The sequence below is a fragment of the Macadamia integrifolia genome, chromosome 7, assembly GCF_013358625.1.
Source record: "Macadamia integrifolia cultivar HAES 741 chromosome 7, SCU_Mint_v3, whole genome shotgun sequence".
NCBI classification, from domain to species: Eukaryota; Viridiplantae; Streptophyta; class Magnoliopsida; order Proteales; family Proteaceae; genus Macadamia; species Macadamia integrifolia.
The window spans coordinates 34169746-34187733 of NC_056563.1; the positions used below are offsets into that span (position 1 = coordinate 34169746).

The window sequence follows — 17988 nt, forward strand, 5'->3', positions numbered from 1 at the left end:
CTGTCGTTTATTAGTGGAACTCTGTTCGACCAAAGACGAAAAAAAGATGAGCTTTTGAAGCATATAAAGGAATCCTTGTTAATAATGGCCAAGAAAAGTCAGATTGAGAAAGATGTTTGATTTGACAACCATTGTCTTTTGCTAGAAACCCAGAAGTAAGAAAGCGGAAAATGATGAGCCAAATGGAACGCTAATTTCTAGAGACTCAACGAACTTTTGATCAACCAAGAGTCCACTTTCTTGACCACTCCAAAGTGGAAACTATGCTAAGAACTGCGACAGAATGGAGAGCTTGGTTATGAAGAACAGAGCTTTGGTTAGTTCTCAGTTTTGGGTTCCCTTTAGCCAGAGAGAGAGAGAGAGAAAACAAGTCTTTGCAGAAGGTGGGCCACTAAAAAAGAAAAAATCTTTTCTTTAGCCATGGATTTTCATTTATTGCCAACAGAGCATTCTCAGTTGTCAAGAGGCTCAAGAGCAGATGTACCGGCCGGTAGTGAAGGGGTGGCGCCGTTGAGTAGAGAATCTCTCTGACATACCCAACAACATTTCTCTTTTTTTTTTTCTTTCTTTTGCTAAGAAGAAGAAGTCAACAACAGTATATAAGGCCTTCAATTAACTCTTTGATTCTCTTGGTCTAATACTAAATTTAGCAGATGATACACTGAAGCAAAGAAAAGCTCAATTTTGATTCTTCTCAATTTATTTATTTGGTGGCTGGGGGATATATACAGATAAAGAAGAGGGATTCAAAGGGAACATGGAAACCCTTTGACACATGGTTACTTCTCATGAATTCCCTTTAATCAGTGCCCCTCAATTCATTCAAATCTAGAATCTCTCCAATTTATTTGTAGGACTATCAGTCTAACCCAGCTTCTTATGATTCGAGTCACTGGAGCTGAAGTGCTTCTTTGGACCTTCCCAAGAGAGACAAAACGGTTGCAGATATATGCCTTGAAGTAAGCCCTGCTTCTTGAATCTGATCTTGTGGTGATCCATGGTCAATATATCTATCAGGCAGCACCATTGATCTCAACTGCAAAGAATCTCAATAGAATCAAAGTCAAGGGGAAATTTTGGAGAAAAAAAAAAGGTGGGGGGGGGGGGGACAGAGAGAGAGAGAGAGAAAGAGAGAGAGAGGAGGGATTTCTCATGGGATCTGAAAGTTTTCACTGAAAGGGAGACTACCTTGAGATGTCCATCTAGAAGGCCATTCAAGCTTAGAAAGTGAGAGACATGAGATCCAAATCCCCCAATGGAACCTTCCTCCACTGTAATCAGGATCTCATGCTCATTAGCTAGATTTCTTATTAGCGCTGTATCAAGAGGTTTGCAGAACCTAGCATCAGCAACTGTGACAGTGATGTCACGGGATTCGAGTACATTTGCAGCTTCAATACATTGCTGAACTACGGCACCAAAGCCTAGAAGAGCCACTCTGTTTCCTTCCATCAGTATTCTACCTTTCCCAATCTGTGAAAAAACCAAAGGGAATATGATTTTTCTTCAGTGGTATTGCTCATTTCAAATTGGAGATTTTACAAATGTTGCCCGTGATGCTTACCTCAAGTGGAGTACCTTTGTTATTAGGAGGGAGTGCTACTCCAACTCCATTACCCCTTGGAAACCTAAAGCAGCTTGGCCTGTCATCAATGGCTGCTGCTGTGGCAACCATATGCATCAGCTCAGCTTCATTGGAGGGAGCCATGACCACCATATTTGGCAAGCAAGCCATGTACGTAATATCAAATGCTCCACAATGAGTAGGTCCATCAGCACCAACCAAGCCAGCTCGATCTAATGCGAACCGCACTGGTAGTTTCTGAAGATCTACATCATGCACCACCTGAAATCCATTCAAAGGAGCAGCTTCAGAAATTTCAGATACTCCAAAAAACAAAAACAAAAAAATCCCAAATTTAAATAATTCAAAATTATTTGTTCCTAATGGATTGCCTGGTCATATCCTCGTTGCAAAAATGATGAATAGATGGCACAAAATGGCTTGATGCCCTCTGTTGCTAGACCTGCAGCAAATGTCACAGCGTGTTGCTCTGCAATTCCAACATCGAAGCATCGATCTGGGTACCTCTTTTGGAAGAAATTAAGGCCAGTTCCACCACCCATAGCAGCATGAACTGCAACAATCTTGGGATCTACCTCTGCTTCCTTTAGAAGGGATTCTGCAAAGTACTGAGTATAGGAAAGTGTGGGTGGCTTGGACTTGAATTGCTTTCCAGATTTAGGATCAAATTTAACAACCCCTGCAGAGAATTAAAAAAGATCTCTTTGAGAATTCTTCTCATAAAATAGGATAGGTTGCAGTCTTAAGCATTAAACTGATTACTAGCAGGCAATACTAACCATGCATTTTATCTGCAGCAGCTTCTGCTGGTGGATAACCCTTTCCCTTTTCTGTTATAATATGGATCAAAACAGGACCTGGAGCTGGCATCTCTTTCACTTTTCGCAATATGGACACTAAATCTTCGACATTGTGACCATCTACTGGACCAATGTAATACAAGCCAAGTTCCTCAAACAGAGTAGCACCAGAGGCACTGATCATCCCTCTTGCAAATTCGTCCACCTTCGCTGCAACTTCATGTGCTTGCCCTCCAATTTGTTTGGTTAAACCCTGACAAGAATTCAATTCAGATTAATTTACTATTTGAAGCCAGAGGTAAACAGTCAAATTGTAAATATGGGATCTGATAGAAGGATTACCTTGGCAGCCTCACGGAGCTTGCGGAATTTGGTGCTTGCTTGCAGCTTACTGAGGGCACTGCTGAGGGCTCCAACGGGCTTTGCTGGACCATCAAGAGTAGCAGTGGGTAAGGAGACCTGTCTGTTATCATTCAATACAACAATCATGTTCGTATCAAGGTATCCTGCATTGTTCATTGCCTCATAAGCTTGCCCAGCAGTCATGGCTCCATCTCCAATCACAGAGATAACATGGTTATCCTTCTTTAGAAGATCTCTGGCAACCGCCATTCCTACCAAGTAAAGAAAATTACAGAGACTCTGATTAGTTGAGACTTGGGAAACCAAAAATAATATAAAATTCAACTAAGAATTGAGAATAAATGATTCATTCACTAAGTTGGGAACTATAATTGTGTACCAAGACCAGCAGAGATACTTGTGGAGCTATGCCCTGCGCCAAAAGCATCATAAATGCTCTCATCTCTTTTAGGAAAACCTGCAAGCCCCGAAGTCTGCCTAATTGTATGCATTCTAGACCTTCTGCCCGTCAAAGTCTTATGCGGGTAAGTCTGAGAATTATACAAATTAATTTATCATTTTTCAAATAACCCTTTCTTTCAAACATTTCTATTGAAATAGTACTTGTAATTGAAAATCAAGTTCTTCACCTGATGGCCGACGTCCCAAATGATTTTATCTTCTGGGGTATCAAACACATGGTGAAGAGCAACAGTCAATTCCACCACTCCCAAGCTTGAACTGAGATGCCCACCCGTCTTTGAAACATTATACACAGTTTCTGCTCTAAGCTCTGCTGCGAGTTGTTCAAGATCCTGAAAGAAACAGTAAAATTCCATCAACCCCTGAAACAAAGGAGAAACCCATGAACTAGAACATAAGATCATATACCCAGTTGGGTTACCCGTATTGAGAGATTCTTCAAATGAACTGGGTAATTAATTGTGTCAAGTAAAGGGGTCGCCGGTTTCTCTTCTGAGAAATTAATTTTCCAAGCGCCCTTTTCTTTCTTCATCGTTATCTTTCCCTCCTCCCCAGCAGAGTTACTTGCAGAAGCTCTAGTGTGAACCTGAAAACTCAACACCATCAGCATTCGACAATCATCGTTATCGTTTTCCCAGCATCGAGGGCGATTCTGTCGAGCACATCCATGAAAAACACAAAGAAACACAGAAAGAATAAGTAACTGAAGGATTAGATTTTAAGAACCTGTCTCCTGCAATTAAGGTATGGCACTGTTCCTAGTGGAGCTTTCACCGTGGGGTTGATGGCTGAGGTTCTCGCCATGGGAAACCCAGAAACCGCCATGACTGATCAGTCCTTCCACACAGACAGAAAGAGAGAGACAAGCAGTAGGAGGAGGGGACGTAGTGGAGGATGGCCTGGACTCCGGACTCTAGAGACAAACAGGGGAGAGCTTTTAACAATTTATAAAGAGGGGGAAAAAAAAGAGTCAATGTTGAGCTGTTCTGGCTTATTGGCACAGGGAAGATCGATTACATGGCATGTTTGGATTAGGGAAATTAATTACTCTCGAGATTTAGAGAGAGAGAGAGAGAGAGAGAGAGAGAGAGAGAGGGGTCATTTTCTTTACATTTTTGGAATTTTAGATAGAGGTCATAGTATACAGAAGTTCATGTATGTCCTCCGTTTGGTTTTATAGAAAACTGCTTTTTATTTCTACGAAAGGTTCTATTTTATTCATTTGGTTTCTGTTCTGGTTTTCTATTTCTGCCTAGGTGGGATTGAAATTGGATTTAGATACAGGTTCATGTTTGTCCTCTTTGCCTTCTTTTATGAAAGTTGTTTCTATTTATTGTGTAGAAGCACTTTCAGACAGTTGCCAACCGGTTGGTTACAGTTACATTGTGTGGGAGTTTTCCAAGGTCAGTGCCTCCGTAATTTGGGACCAGTCATATGTTAATTAGAGGAAGTGTTTATTGTGGGGGACATGTGATTCTTTCATTGGTGCAAGGACCAATGGGAATGTGTGATAAATAGTGGTACAAGAGTTATTTTCTCTTTTACGGGAGATGGGTCGATCATTTTACCCCACGTGCACAAGAACCATGCTTCCCCACGTAAAGGAAATTTATGTACCTCTTTGATGATGGATTAAGAATCAAGTTGTTCTGCATTCACAATATTCTCAACTAGATGGAGAACATATAGACGATGAACTACATATCTTATGATAGTGCACATTAGCATTTTCCATCTCAAAGAATGAGAAAGCTATCACTCTAAGATCAATAGATCCATTTCTAATATATCTTATTAGGCTAAAGCATCAATCACTGGAATGAGAGAACAATTCGTAAAAGAAGAGTCAATGCCTCTACATTCACAAAACTTTATCATCAAAGGTGCTCTTACAACCTCTTACGTTCTCTGATCCACAGCATCAACTTCAGCTGATAATAACTAAAGCTCGTAAAATTCAAACAATCCAAAAAGTCATGAGCATGAATTTATACCATTATGAGAATTAATTTCATCCACTGTCACTATATCATTAAAATACATTAAAAACTGATAATTTCAACTTCATCAATAGAGGATGGAAGCATAATAATAAAGCATGCATTCAAAACTTCAATCACGTGGTCACATCAAGGTAGAAGTCTAATCTTCTCAACTGGTTGTGCAACGGACATGGGCAACGATGAAGTTATTATGGGGTTGGTGAATGCAATTAAGAATTATCAATAATTCAAGGCGTGGAAACCAAAGGACAAAGGACAAAGGACCAATATTTATAATTTGTGTTGTTTCATTGTTTGTTTGACTACTAATATAAGTCAAATGAAGCCCTTTTCAAGATACTTATAAATTATTATCCAAACCGGTTCAAATTCCAATCAGCTTAAAATTTATCAATTTCTCAATTTCTCAATTCAAAAACTGACAAAAATATCTTTCTGTGATCAAAGTAACGAAATAATATTACAATCAAGAGGTGACAATAATTTGAGAAAAGGTCTAGATTGTGTATGGTGTAAAAAGATCACAGCTTCTTCTTGACACTCAATAAATATGTGCCTATGTGTTCTCTCATTGACTCGTTTATATGATATTTCTTATATTAGATTGATAAGATTTTTTTGCTTGAAAATAGAAGAGATTCTTACCATAATATTTTAATGGATGATTCGTTCATTGAGAATTTGAGAGTACTCGATCGTTTGGTTGTGTCACATCCCATATCACACGCGAAGAAACTTTGTGAACATATTCAAGAAATTTAATGTGAAAATTAATACATAAACTTATCTATATTAGGTCCCAAGTTTTTCTCATATTGTTCATGGTTAAATTTTTCCAAATCTTCTTTGGAAGGATACACTTATTTCTCTCTCTCTCTCTCTCTCTCTCTCTCTCTCTCTCTCTCACGTCAAGTGGATGATGGTTCTCCAAATGTTTTGTAAATACTTAAGAGATGTGAACCAGTCAAGTCTAATATATATCACTCACCATCAAGGGGTATAAATGGTTAAGGGAAAGAGAGATCACAATTGTAGTTAGTTTCAACTGATGAAATGAGACGCAATTAGTTCAACGACTGAGAATCGATGGGGTTAATCGATGGTTATAAGTCTAAGAACATCCCATACCAACTTATCCAAAGGTCAATATCGTGACAATTTGGACTTTATTTATTTTAAAAAGAAAATAAAATCGTATATCTATTAAGGACATGTCTTTATCCATAGGTGTATTTCTAGATATAATTGTCTTTCTCAATATATAATCATGTTTTGATTTTATTTTTTTTTGCTAACGACGAGTATTTAGGCCTTCGGCTTGACTAGTCCCGCAGGCCTATATTGACCTCACAACCGAATGGATCGAGTCATCCCAAGGTTGAATGAGAACCATTCAACTTTTACTGAAAACAATGAAGAGCATTAAACACCCCGTGTGAGTGGCCCAAGATGTTCCTAGTGGGAATCGAATTTTATAATCATGTTTTGATCATATATATTAAACTTTTAATGATTTTTAACCATAGGTTCAAGAGCTAGCTATATCAAGAATTCAAGGAGTCATAAACTTTCAATTTAAACTTTCAAAGCTAATTTGGAAGTAGAGAGATATTCATGGATTGATCTATATCAATCATATTAATGTTAGGTTGACTGGGAAACCTAGCTCAATGGGCTACGCGTCATTGAACTATTTGATGTATCATTTTTTATTTTTTAATAGCATCCCAAATATTAGGCCATGCATGTGTAAGTATGAACTAATTTAAACTGTGAAACTGCAAACGGATCATTAAATCAATTATAGTTTGTTTGATGGTTAGTACTCTAAATGTCAAAATAGGTTGTTCATTCCTCCTTTCATAAATAGGTTGGGTGATGGATTGTCTTAATGGTGGACATAATGTATGTAGAATCTTTAACTTGGCTGATCTACATTGGTAGCTCATGTAAACAGTTCGTATCTTATTTTAGTCTATTGTAATAGTCTTGTAGTTGAACTATAGTTGATGCGTCAGATAATAACCAACACTTTATTACAATCAATCATAATCAGTCAATCTTTTTGCATGGATCCTTGCGTTCGTCTTTACTTAAAACATCTATATAGCCTAATGCCATTAAATTGGGATAAAGCTCTAATTATTGTTGTTGTTATTATTGTACCATATGATGTAAATTTATATTGTCGATAAGAAGTGCGATCTTATTCAACACTTGTATGGATGACATTTGTATCTTGAAGATAATATTTCATAAGACCATGTGTCTCATCTTGTTTTGAGAAGATAGCAAAGGTAATCATATTTTTAAGGACAATATCTTAAGTGACAAGCCTTGCCCTATTTCTTATTCAATTTTGTACCATTTATAGCCATTTCTTTCTATTTTCTCAAATAAATAGATCGTTAGCTATGTCAACCAAGATGGATCCCAATTTTAAATCCTTGTTTCACTGTCCACATTTTCCTACTCATGCATACTTGGAGCTTAAGGAAATAATCATCTAAATAAACACCTAGATCTTCCACAGAGAAGGTCAGATGGGCTGAAATTTGTGAATAATATACCAAAAGTAAATAGGGCCCCTGCTCACTTGTTGAATTTCAAACCAATTCATATTTTTCAAAAATGGAAAAAGAAGAAATTGAAAAAAATATGGGAGTACCAAACATGGTTCTAAAATTTAGTCAATATTGGTCATGATCGATCTTAATACAACATGCATGACTGAAGCTATTATAAAAAAAGGTAGATCTATCTAATAAGGTTTGATCCGAGTTGATCTAGAATGGTATAAACCTTGACCGACCCCATAACCATAACTAAGTTTTAGAACCATGATACCAAGAGGCTGTACAAGACTATATTGGGCGTGCATGGACATACATGTGAGGGTATAGAATCAAATGGGAGAGTAAGTGAATTTGAGGCTGAAATTTGATAGGTGACATATTCATATCATTCCTTAGATGCCAATGGTCAGATTTACATCACTTTTTCACATAACAAAAATATGTGTGTCTAAGAAGGAGATTCCTTCAACCGTGTGAGAAAACTTTTCACTTAAATATCAATTCACAAGATTTTTTTTTTTTTCGAATATAAAGAAAGCCATTTTTTTTTTTTTTTTGTGCATATATAGCAAATGATCATCTTTGCGACCTAAAATCTATTTCCACCATGGGAGACTGATGTGGCATTTTAACTATTAGATATATATCTAATGGTTTAGATAGGTCATATGTCAAATTTGATTTTAATTCAATCATATACCTTCTTATGTATTGGCATATCTTTTTTAGTGGTCCAAAAAATTTTAATGCTTTACCACTTAACAAATTCTGATGTGACTGAACCTAAACATGTTGGTTGGTTTCTTGAGATTTACCTGCCTACCAAATCTTAGCTCCATCAAATATGGGTTGGTAGAAGTGGCATTTGGAATTTGACATGTTATGAACCTCAACCAAGATTGGTTATTAGCCAAGCCAACTCAATATCAACTTTCTAGACCAATCCTCAATTCTAGTTTTAAATCCTCTGCCCACCTAAATATTGTAAATTTATCGAGCATGGGTTGACATGATAAGCGTATGAAGATGGTTCAATTATTTGCCATGTCGCAGATTGAATAATGGTTTTTTGAACAAGTAAATTCCAATGTTCCTTGCTCGCATATCAAGTTTCAATCAAAACAGTGTTTGTCAAGTGATAGATTAAAGTTCTAAAAAATCTAGGGTTTAGAAGACATCTAAATTGCATGGACAGACATCAATGGATATATTATTAATGTTGATTATAAAATTTGACACATAGCTAATCCATAAAATACACAAGTTATTTAATGATCAGTTGACTAAAACCAACTATTCATGTGGACGTGGCAAAAAAATAGCAAATCGTCCTGATAAAGTTATCAACACGTATTACTTTCTTGATGAACTTTTGCCATTAAATCTTAACTCAAACGATTTTTCATAAAAAAAAAATTAAAATTCACTTTCCACGATGATGTATCATAAATCCTTTTTTATTTGTTTTGAAAAAAATTTATAATTTTTGTTGTTAAAAAATAAAATAATGAGCCTTACAACACAACCAACTGTTAGAAAATATTTTTTTTATTATTTATTTTCTTATTTTATAATTTAAATTTCAAAATGCTCACAATCTCATTTGACTTATTTGGAACATGCAATGGCATATTGACATGAGAGGTCCTTTCTATGAGGTTAGGAAAGTCTCTTAATAAATATAATATTTTACGAATAAATAAATATTATATTATAAGAAAAAAAATCATAAAAATAATAGATAAATTTATATGAGGTTCCTCATGCTTGGATTTCTATTCCACAGCCCCACAGGTCCAAGGATTTAGCTCACGACATCTGGGAGAGTATTGATAGCCACCTGTATCAATATTAAAATCGAAATGATTCCAAATCAAAACACCATTTTCAACTTATTTAAAAAAAAATGAAGGCAAGGGGGATCCGTATGATGTACCCTAAGATGCTGTATTTATTAAAAGAAGAAAAAAAAAACCTTAGGAAGCTATTAGTCCACCTTAGCATATCACGTTTTTGAGGATGCTATAATATATTCTCTCTCTCTTGTTTCTGCCGATGTATGCCCCATGTGAATGATATTGTATTCTGCAAAGGTGTTAATTGATACAGTTTTGATTTGGTGTAGAAAATAAAAAGGAGAAATCAAAATCAATATTATATTATACCGAGAATCTTATTGCGATTTCAATACCATAAATCCTGTTAAGTCGATTCAATCTTGGTATGATTTTTATTTAGTTTCATAAATGGTTTATTCAATTCAATTAGATTTCAAAATGGTTTTTTTTTTTTTTTTTTTTTTTTTTACGATTTTATAAACCATAAGTATGTATGTGATATATAATATATAATTAGTGATCGAGTTCTCTATTAGGGGAGTGTAACGTACGTTACTACGTTATATCTCTTTATGTCTATCTTTCTCTTCCCGCAAAAGAGTGATAGACATATAATTTCAAAGGAGGAGGAGGAGAGAAATAGACATAGGAAAGTACTGACACACATTATACTTTTGGACAGATTTCATTTTTCATATAATTATTAGAAAAATACACTCTAAACATAAAATGTACGATTTATACACTATGTCTACTTCAGTCTATGCATATAAGGGAGATTATTCACCATTTTTTTTTTAATGAAATATGAACTATTTTTCAGTTTAATGTTTGTATTTATATATCATTGATATATCATAAATCTTTGTTTTATTGTTTTATATCAGGTTAATAATATTTTTCAGAGTGATTTGGGTGGCCACGTTCCATTTTGTTTCTTGGTACTTTTTTTTTTTTGCTAGAAATTTCTTAGTACATATAGGAACACAAATGGCAATATATAGGTGTTGTCAAGGTTAATCAGGCCGAGCTGGTTTGGGTATGGCTGAAAGGTGGTAGATTGATCTAGGTTGGGCCGGGTGAGGATTGGATTAGATTGGAGTAAAAAAAAACAAAAAAAAAAACAAAAAAAAAAACAAACTCAACCCAATCCAGTCCATTGAGACCTCCCTAATTAGGATTATTCTGTATCATCATTGGCGTGATTTACAAATTCCTCTTGAGAAATCCTTTTACTTTCGTAATTCCAACTTTCTCCATTTCAGAAGAATGAATTGATGGCAATGTAATATCCATCTATCCAAACACACAAAATTATCTTCTGTAGTAAGTATCGGATGATCGAGAAGACCTTGAGGCATGTGCCCAAATACACTCATCCATTCGATGTTCACCGCACCGTCGCACTCACTGCAAAGGATAATTGCCCATCCAAGTACACAAAGCTATAATTTCCATGATGATGTATCATAAATCATTTTTTTAATTTTTTAATAAGTTTTGGAACGGGATTAAAAATATCACGATCGAAGATTGATCAAGGCTGATAACATTCCAATCTGACTGGTACAGATAGTTCCGTTCCATTTTTCAAGCCATGATGGGAACATTAGATCACTGAAGCTCAGCCAAGAAAAAAGAGGGAGGGTGAGAGTGGGATGCACACGTATTAGTGAATCAGCTTGAACCCTATGTTTTTAATATTACCCTATGTTTTTAATAATATTAAAAACATAGGGTTCAAGCTGATTCACTAATACGTGTTGGGCAAATATCGGTATGAACAATCCGATACCGATTCTTAAAACCATAGAGGGCAGAAACAGTGAGAGGTTCCCAAACATGATGAGCCAAGTGTAATACAATTTTACAATTGACACGTGGCATGAATATGGCCATGTAAAATATAAACAATATGCAGGTTCCACTACCAAACAGCGTCTCTTTTGGGGTTTTTTTTTTTTCTTTTTTTAATGATGGAAAGGTAATATATTGGTCCAATACCAGGTGACAGTCGTGTGGTCCCAATTATTTTATTGTATCGATCAAAGTTTAGCTTAAAAAAGTCTGAAATTTTTTCAAATTGTGAATATAAATTTGCATAACATTATATAAAAGAATGATCTTGTGATCGTGCAATTACATAGAGATATTTAAAAAGAAGAACGATAATTATAGTCCCATTTTATTGCATAGAGGATTGCAACACCCGCAATGTGTAAATTGAGAGCCTATTTGATAACGTTTTAAGAAATGGGTTTCTGTCGTTTCTGTGTTCAGAAAGAAAAGAAACGGAACAAAAAACATTTGATAAAACTGTTTCGTTTTACTTGTTTTCAGAAATAGAAATTGAAATTTCTACTTATTTATAGTTCAAGAAACGACCTAGGATTTACTTGTTTCGCTGTTTCTGAAAATGACTCGTGGCCATTCTTTCGCTGGTTACTATCGACTTTTAGAAACATGACTGATCAAAGCACCTTCAATTCCGTTTCTGTTTCTAGAAATGGAATTTTATGTTTCTGCAAGAAACGGCAGAAACGTTATCAAACGGGCCCGAAATCTTCACCTTGAGTAAATAGTAGTATAAGAGAGGATAAAACACGTTTTGTATAAAAAAAAATGTTAGGCAGAAAAGAGAATGTACGATATTGATGGTATGTAAATCATTTTTCATATTTTTTTTGTGTGAGAACGAGATGAAACTTTATGAAAATAAAATTATAAATACACCATCCTCAACAAGTTGATTTGGCCTTAACCACTAATTAACTTGCTAGTGAGACTATATGGTTATCCATATAGGTGATATGGACATTAATATATGACATTAGAGAAATTGTAGCTTACACAAAAATTAAACAAATCCAAGGGCCAACCAGCATGAGTGCCTTGCATTAACCATTTGCATATCTGGAGACTATTTCCACCTAATTATATTTTAGTACTTGCTTACTTGTTTAAGTTCGAAACTGACGAGGCACGAAAGTCACGTATGTATGTCACTAGGCTCACATGCAACATGTTTGGAATAATTTTGAGAATCAATATTAAATATATATTAGTTAGAAGATTAGGCCTAGAAATATATTTATAATTGTTAATAAGTTGAGATAAGATTCTTGGAATAGTGGGGATCCTAAGATCTTGTTATATTATTTTTGGGGAAATGAATGCTCCCCCGTCATGCAGCTCCTATTTTTAAGGCACAAATGAGCATTAATAGGGGTGGGATTTTTTTGTTTCACAATGGTGGAGGCATCATCTTTCCACCCTATGTTTGGATGAAGGGGCCGAGTGACCAAAGAGTATTCTTTTTCTCATTATTTTTAATAATGTGATGAAGATGAATTAAATAAATAATGTTCCACATTTATTCTCCAGACATGATTAAACCATGTCATGAAAAACATGGATGAAGACAAGTCTTTAAAAGCTATACGACTCTAGCCATTTCTCTTCATAACATCCGATCTCTTCAATTATTTTAAGGCTAAATTGTCATGGTGCATATCTCTGAATAAGTTGTTAGGACAAATTTAGGCTAATGGCCTTCGATTTAATCTTATCAAATCTTAACTGTTGAACCATTTCTCACTTTTAGTTGAAATGGAATCTCACGGTGTTCACTTTCTGCATCCTCCAACACCCCCCCCTCTCTCTCTCTAAAATTAGCTTAGTTTAGTGGAGACAACTTTGACTTGAAGAGCTGGTGTCCAGAGGAATAAGTGGCTATTGACCCTACTAATACCTAGTAGGCTGACCATTGGCCAACAATGTTATCTATGATAGATTAGCATAGGAAAAAAAAATACCTTTTAAGTGCAGTCCAACTTTTAGTTGGCTAGAGGGTCTCTTTAGTAAAATCTAATTCTATCTGAGAGAAGGTTCCGTGAAAGGCATCATGACCCCTACATCAGGACAGGGGCCAATGGTCTGTGAAACGATCATTTCATTCCACTTTATGTTTAAGCTTAGGAGTCATACTACTTTTAAGCTTCTTTTTTCTTTTTATTTAAATAATAATAATAATAACTATATTTAAGGGAGAATTTTTTAAATTTTCTCAAAAAAAATTATAAGAATAATTTTGTAAATGGTTTAAAGCTACAGCTCAGCTTAGCCATAGCATTCCACTGGCATGTGAGGTGTCAATTTAATGTGCAATTTTTTATTTTTTCAGAGAAAGAATTGTCTAGGGTTGGATGAATATTTCCATAAATAGAAATTATTAATTCCACAATAATTGTAAGCATTCTTTGTATCTACATCACAGTGGCATCTTCTCATACCGAAAAAAAAAAAACAGTGGCTTCTTCCCTTAACCTTTCCTTTTTTTTTTTTTTTAGTGAATTCTTTGCAATTTTTCATACCTATGATTTCATTCTTTATTACTCTCACATCTTTTCCACACACACACACATATATATATATATATAACATGTCAAAAAAAAAATTAACTTTCCCTCCACTTGTGGAATATAAAAATCTTTTTCCATGGATGATGCAATCATGTGATTCGACTTATGGGAATCATTACACTCCCAAGTCCCTAAGCTCTCATTTTTTTGTTAATTAATTATTCAACGAGGTCCTCGAAAGGTTGATGTGAACAAGCGAATTTTTGTGCTACATCCTCAAGCTATATATCCTCATAAAGTCTCGCTCTGAATTAAATTAAATTTTAATGAATATCATGTAGATTTTAAACTATCAATTAATCGAGTAATATAATGACTACATCGAATATTTGGTGAAAGATATATATGAAACGAATTGAAAAAAGAATAACAGAAGTTGTATAAAAAATAAATTGTCTTGCGATCATTTGTCCTATATGTGCAAATTAAAATTAGGCTTCCACCGAAAAAAAATTAGGCATGCCTCTACCTGGAGTAGAATATAAACCTAAAAGACTTGAAGAATTGAAGAGACCTATTCAGGAAGAAGAAAATTACATTGGAATTTAATTGAATCTTGAAAAAACAATACATACACAAGAGGTTAGTTGATAAATTCTTTATCCAAAAAAAAAAAAGTCGATAAATTTAATGAATACTAAATTTTAATATCATAGACAATCATAATTTATCTATCTTAAAAAAAAAAAAAATAGAATGAAAAAGCTCCTTCGTTAGAAATTAAAAACCTGCTATCAAAAAAGAAAGAGGCCTATAATCGACGAATGATGTTCACTCTAGTTTTTTATGTGTGGCAGTTTTTTACTTGGTATGCTTATCTCTCTATAGTTTTTAAAAAAAAAAAATTTTTTTGAATAAAGTTATCTTTTTAAATAAAATCTTGTTTTAAAGTTTTAAATTTTATTAATTTCTTTTTAAAGTCAGTGCTTTAGGAATCAGGTTCGGATCGATTGGATTGGCTGGTGCCGGTTCCAATCTAGATCAGCCGAATGAGTCAATCCGTACTTAATTCCCAAAGTTAGGGCATTTTTGGTCCATTCATAACCGATCTAAATAAGATCGGGATCCTGATTTTAATCCAAAAAGAATCAGCTGGAACCAATGATCCTAATTCCATTCCTTCAACCATGACCATGGTTTAGGTATTGATATTGGATTAGTCGTACTAATCGTATCATATTGATATTAGCTGAGACCGATTTCAATAAATGGTAGATATGAGATCAGGCATGGGCATCATGCGTAAAAAAAATAAGGATTGACCTATCCAAGATCAGTATCGTATATGTATTAGATAGTATACTCAAGAACTAATTCCTTGACCCTGACCAGGGTTGGACCTACATCGATCTTAATCAATTATATGGCCTCATGTATTTTCATGTCTTGTTACATATGCCTATCTCTAAAGATTAGTTGTTCTATTGTGATTTTCATATTTAAAGAGATAATACAAGAATTAAGTAACTACTTACACAATACACGACGACTTTTACTTACATACAACTATTCGCCACTTCATACGAAAACAAAATTTGGCTGCTGCCTTAGCTACAACTCCTATTGGTAGCCAAAGAAATGGAATTTAGAAGGGTATTTTTGAAAATACCAAACTTAGGAGGGTATTTATGAACCCAAGGGGAAAGGTGAATTATTTCATTTCTTTGGTTGCCAACTGCAACTTTTGAGTAGCAGGCAAAATTTTCATGAATAAATATGGTTGTTGCGGGGGTTGCAGCTAAGGCTTTGTACTGTAACGATTCTGTTTTTGTAACATGATTTTGGGGCTAGCACACTTTTTTGCATTTCTATTTTTTTGGAGTGATTCTGCATCTTAAATGTTGTATGGTAATCGCAAAAAAAAATTGATTTTGTAACCTGAAAGAAATAGAAACACGTATGGTTCGTACTTAACAGAATTGTTTCTGTTAGAAACCAATATTTACATAAAGTGTCATCTTCACCATGGTGTCAAAGTTGTGATTTTTAAATAAAATCTAAGGATAGTCAATGGTTTTTTAATAAATTCTAAGTTATGAAAATCATTATTATCCAAATAACTTAAGTTGAATGAGACAAATAAGAATATCTCCATATCAACAACATCATTGTCGTCACTAATTTCGATCACATCTTTTCCTTTAGCCTCCGGTTCATCTTCTTCTAATGGTTTCTCTAGAAGGTCAAGGTTCTCTTGGTCTCGATCAGAAACATCATTATCGTCACTAATTTCGATTACAACTTTTCCTTTATCCTCCGGTTCATCTTCTTCTTCTAATAGTTTCTCTAGAAAGTCATTGTTCTCTTGGTCCCAATCAATGCATTCCCTCACTTCCTCTGCCGCCGGAGGTTCAGGCGGAGAACTTCCACCTACATAGACAGAAGATGATAATACCTCTCTGTTTCTATCTTACAATCCGACCAATCTTTCAAAGATTTATCCCTTTCTTTATGATCTTTTTTTCCGATAAATTAAACTTCTTTACAAGAAAAGTAATATACTAATGAGATACCTTCATCGCTAACGCTCATGTCCGAATCTGGAGTCGACGAGTAATCTTCTTCGTCGGAATAATCTCCGTTGATACCTTCATCGCTAACGCTCATGTCCGAATCTGGAGTCGACAAGTAATCTTCTTCGTCGGAATAATCTCCGTCCCCCTCCATCTTGGCTAATCAAATTCGAAGATCATTACAGGAAGTCGCCAATACATCGAATTGAATGTGAGCTTAAACTTTAATAATAACAGGAATCAAAGAATCGATTTCTTGGAAACATAGGGGGAGGGGGCAGAGACGAGAGATTAGACGGGTAGAAGGAGAAGAAGTTAATTTGAATCCTTACCTTCCTTTGTACTTCTTCGTTGTTAGCAGGAAGAGCGACGGAGTAGATAGAGGTGAAACAATGGCGGAAAATGGAGGTGTTCTAAGTCAGTTTCAAGTTTGAAGAGTGGCGTGGAGAGTTGCAGTCTTGCAGAGGCGGGAAAAAAAAAGAACGAGAAAGAGAGAGAGAGAGAGAGATCTTCGTTTACCTTGAAGATGGTAGACAAGAAAATTTGTACCGAGCAGAGCTTCTCGCCTCTCGCCTCTCGCCTCTCGCCTCCTGCAAGTGAAAATGGGGTTAGGGTTCCTTGAAACATAACAAAGTTATGTTTTGAGGGTAATTTCCCCATTTACCCTTCATAACTGATAAGTGATACATATTTCGGCGCCTTTTGCTCAGAATGAATTCTAAAAGTGAAAAGCAAGTATTTTATGCTCCAAAAAATGGATTCAAATGTCTCATAAGTGCCCGGTTCATTTCAAAAAAACAAGAAATTGAATCGGGCTTCCCATATAGGTTTTACCTCATTTCTGTTTCAAAAAAATAAAAAAACAATATAACCCATTTTTTAGAATGTTACAGTACAAAGCCTAAGTAGCTAGTAGGTGCAACCCCTGCTGGGATATAACTAGTAATTAAGGGAAAAATTTTGGCTGCTACCTAGGTTGCAGCTAAGTAGCTAGTAGTTAACCTTGTGTTGGCATATAACTAGCAATAAGGGGGGAAATTTTGACTACTACCCAGGTTGCAGCCGAATAGCTACAACTCCTACTAGCAACCAAAGAAGCGAAATAATTCACTTATCCTTAGGGTCACAAATACTCCCCTAGGTTTTGGTATTTTTCGAAATACCATTCAAAATTCTATTTCTTTGAATACCACTGGGATTGGAGTTAAATTTCATTCGTAATTAGGAATCCTAACTCTACGTAACTACTTCACATACCTTGCAAGTAACAAATGGCATCTAAATCCATTCCAATTCCCATATGGTGCAATTAGGTGCAACTCCCCTCTATTTTGACGACAAGTGTCCGTGGATGACCAAGATTAGATAAGAGAAAGCTGAGGGCAAGTTGAGTCTTGATCTGCAAAAACCCAACTCGATCCTTCCTC

At 35.2% G+C, this 17988-nt stretch overlaps 1 protein-coding gene across 1 annotated transcript; it reads right to left on the reverse strand.

The window, feature by feature from the left end:
* Positions 1 to 662: 662 nt before the first annotated feature.
* On the reverse strand, positions 663 to 4148 carry LOC122084462 (probable 1-deoxy-D-xylulose-5-phosphate synthase 2, chloroplastic). The gene is made up of 10 exons (XM_042652722.1): positions 3937 to 4148; positions 3632 to 3796; positions 3378 to 3542; positions 3128 to 3278; positions 2728 to 2999; positions 2365 to 2638; positions 1957 to 2264; positions 1565 to 1846; positions 1189 to 1473; positions 663 to 1036 (listed from the first exon to the last, which is right to left on the reverse strand). The coding sequence occupies exons 1-10, from the start codon at positions 4033 to 4035 to the stop codon at positions 890 to 892; spliced, it is 2148 nt and encodes a 715-aa protein (XP_042508656.1). The 5' UTR covers positions 4036 to 4148; the 3' UTR covers positions 663 to 889.
* Positions 4149 to 17988: the final 13840 nt, after the last annotated feature.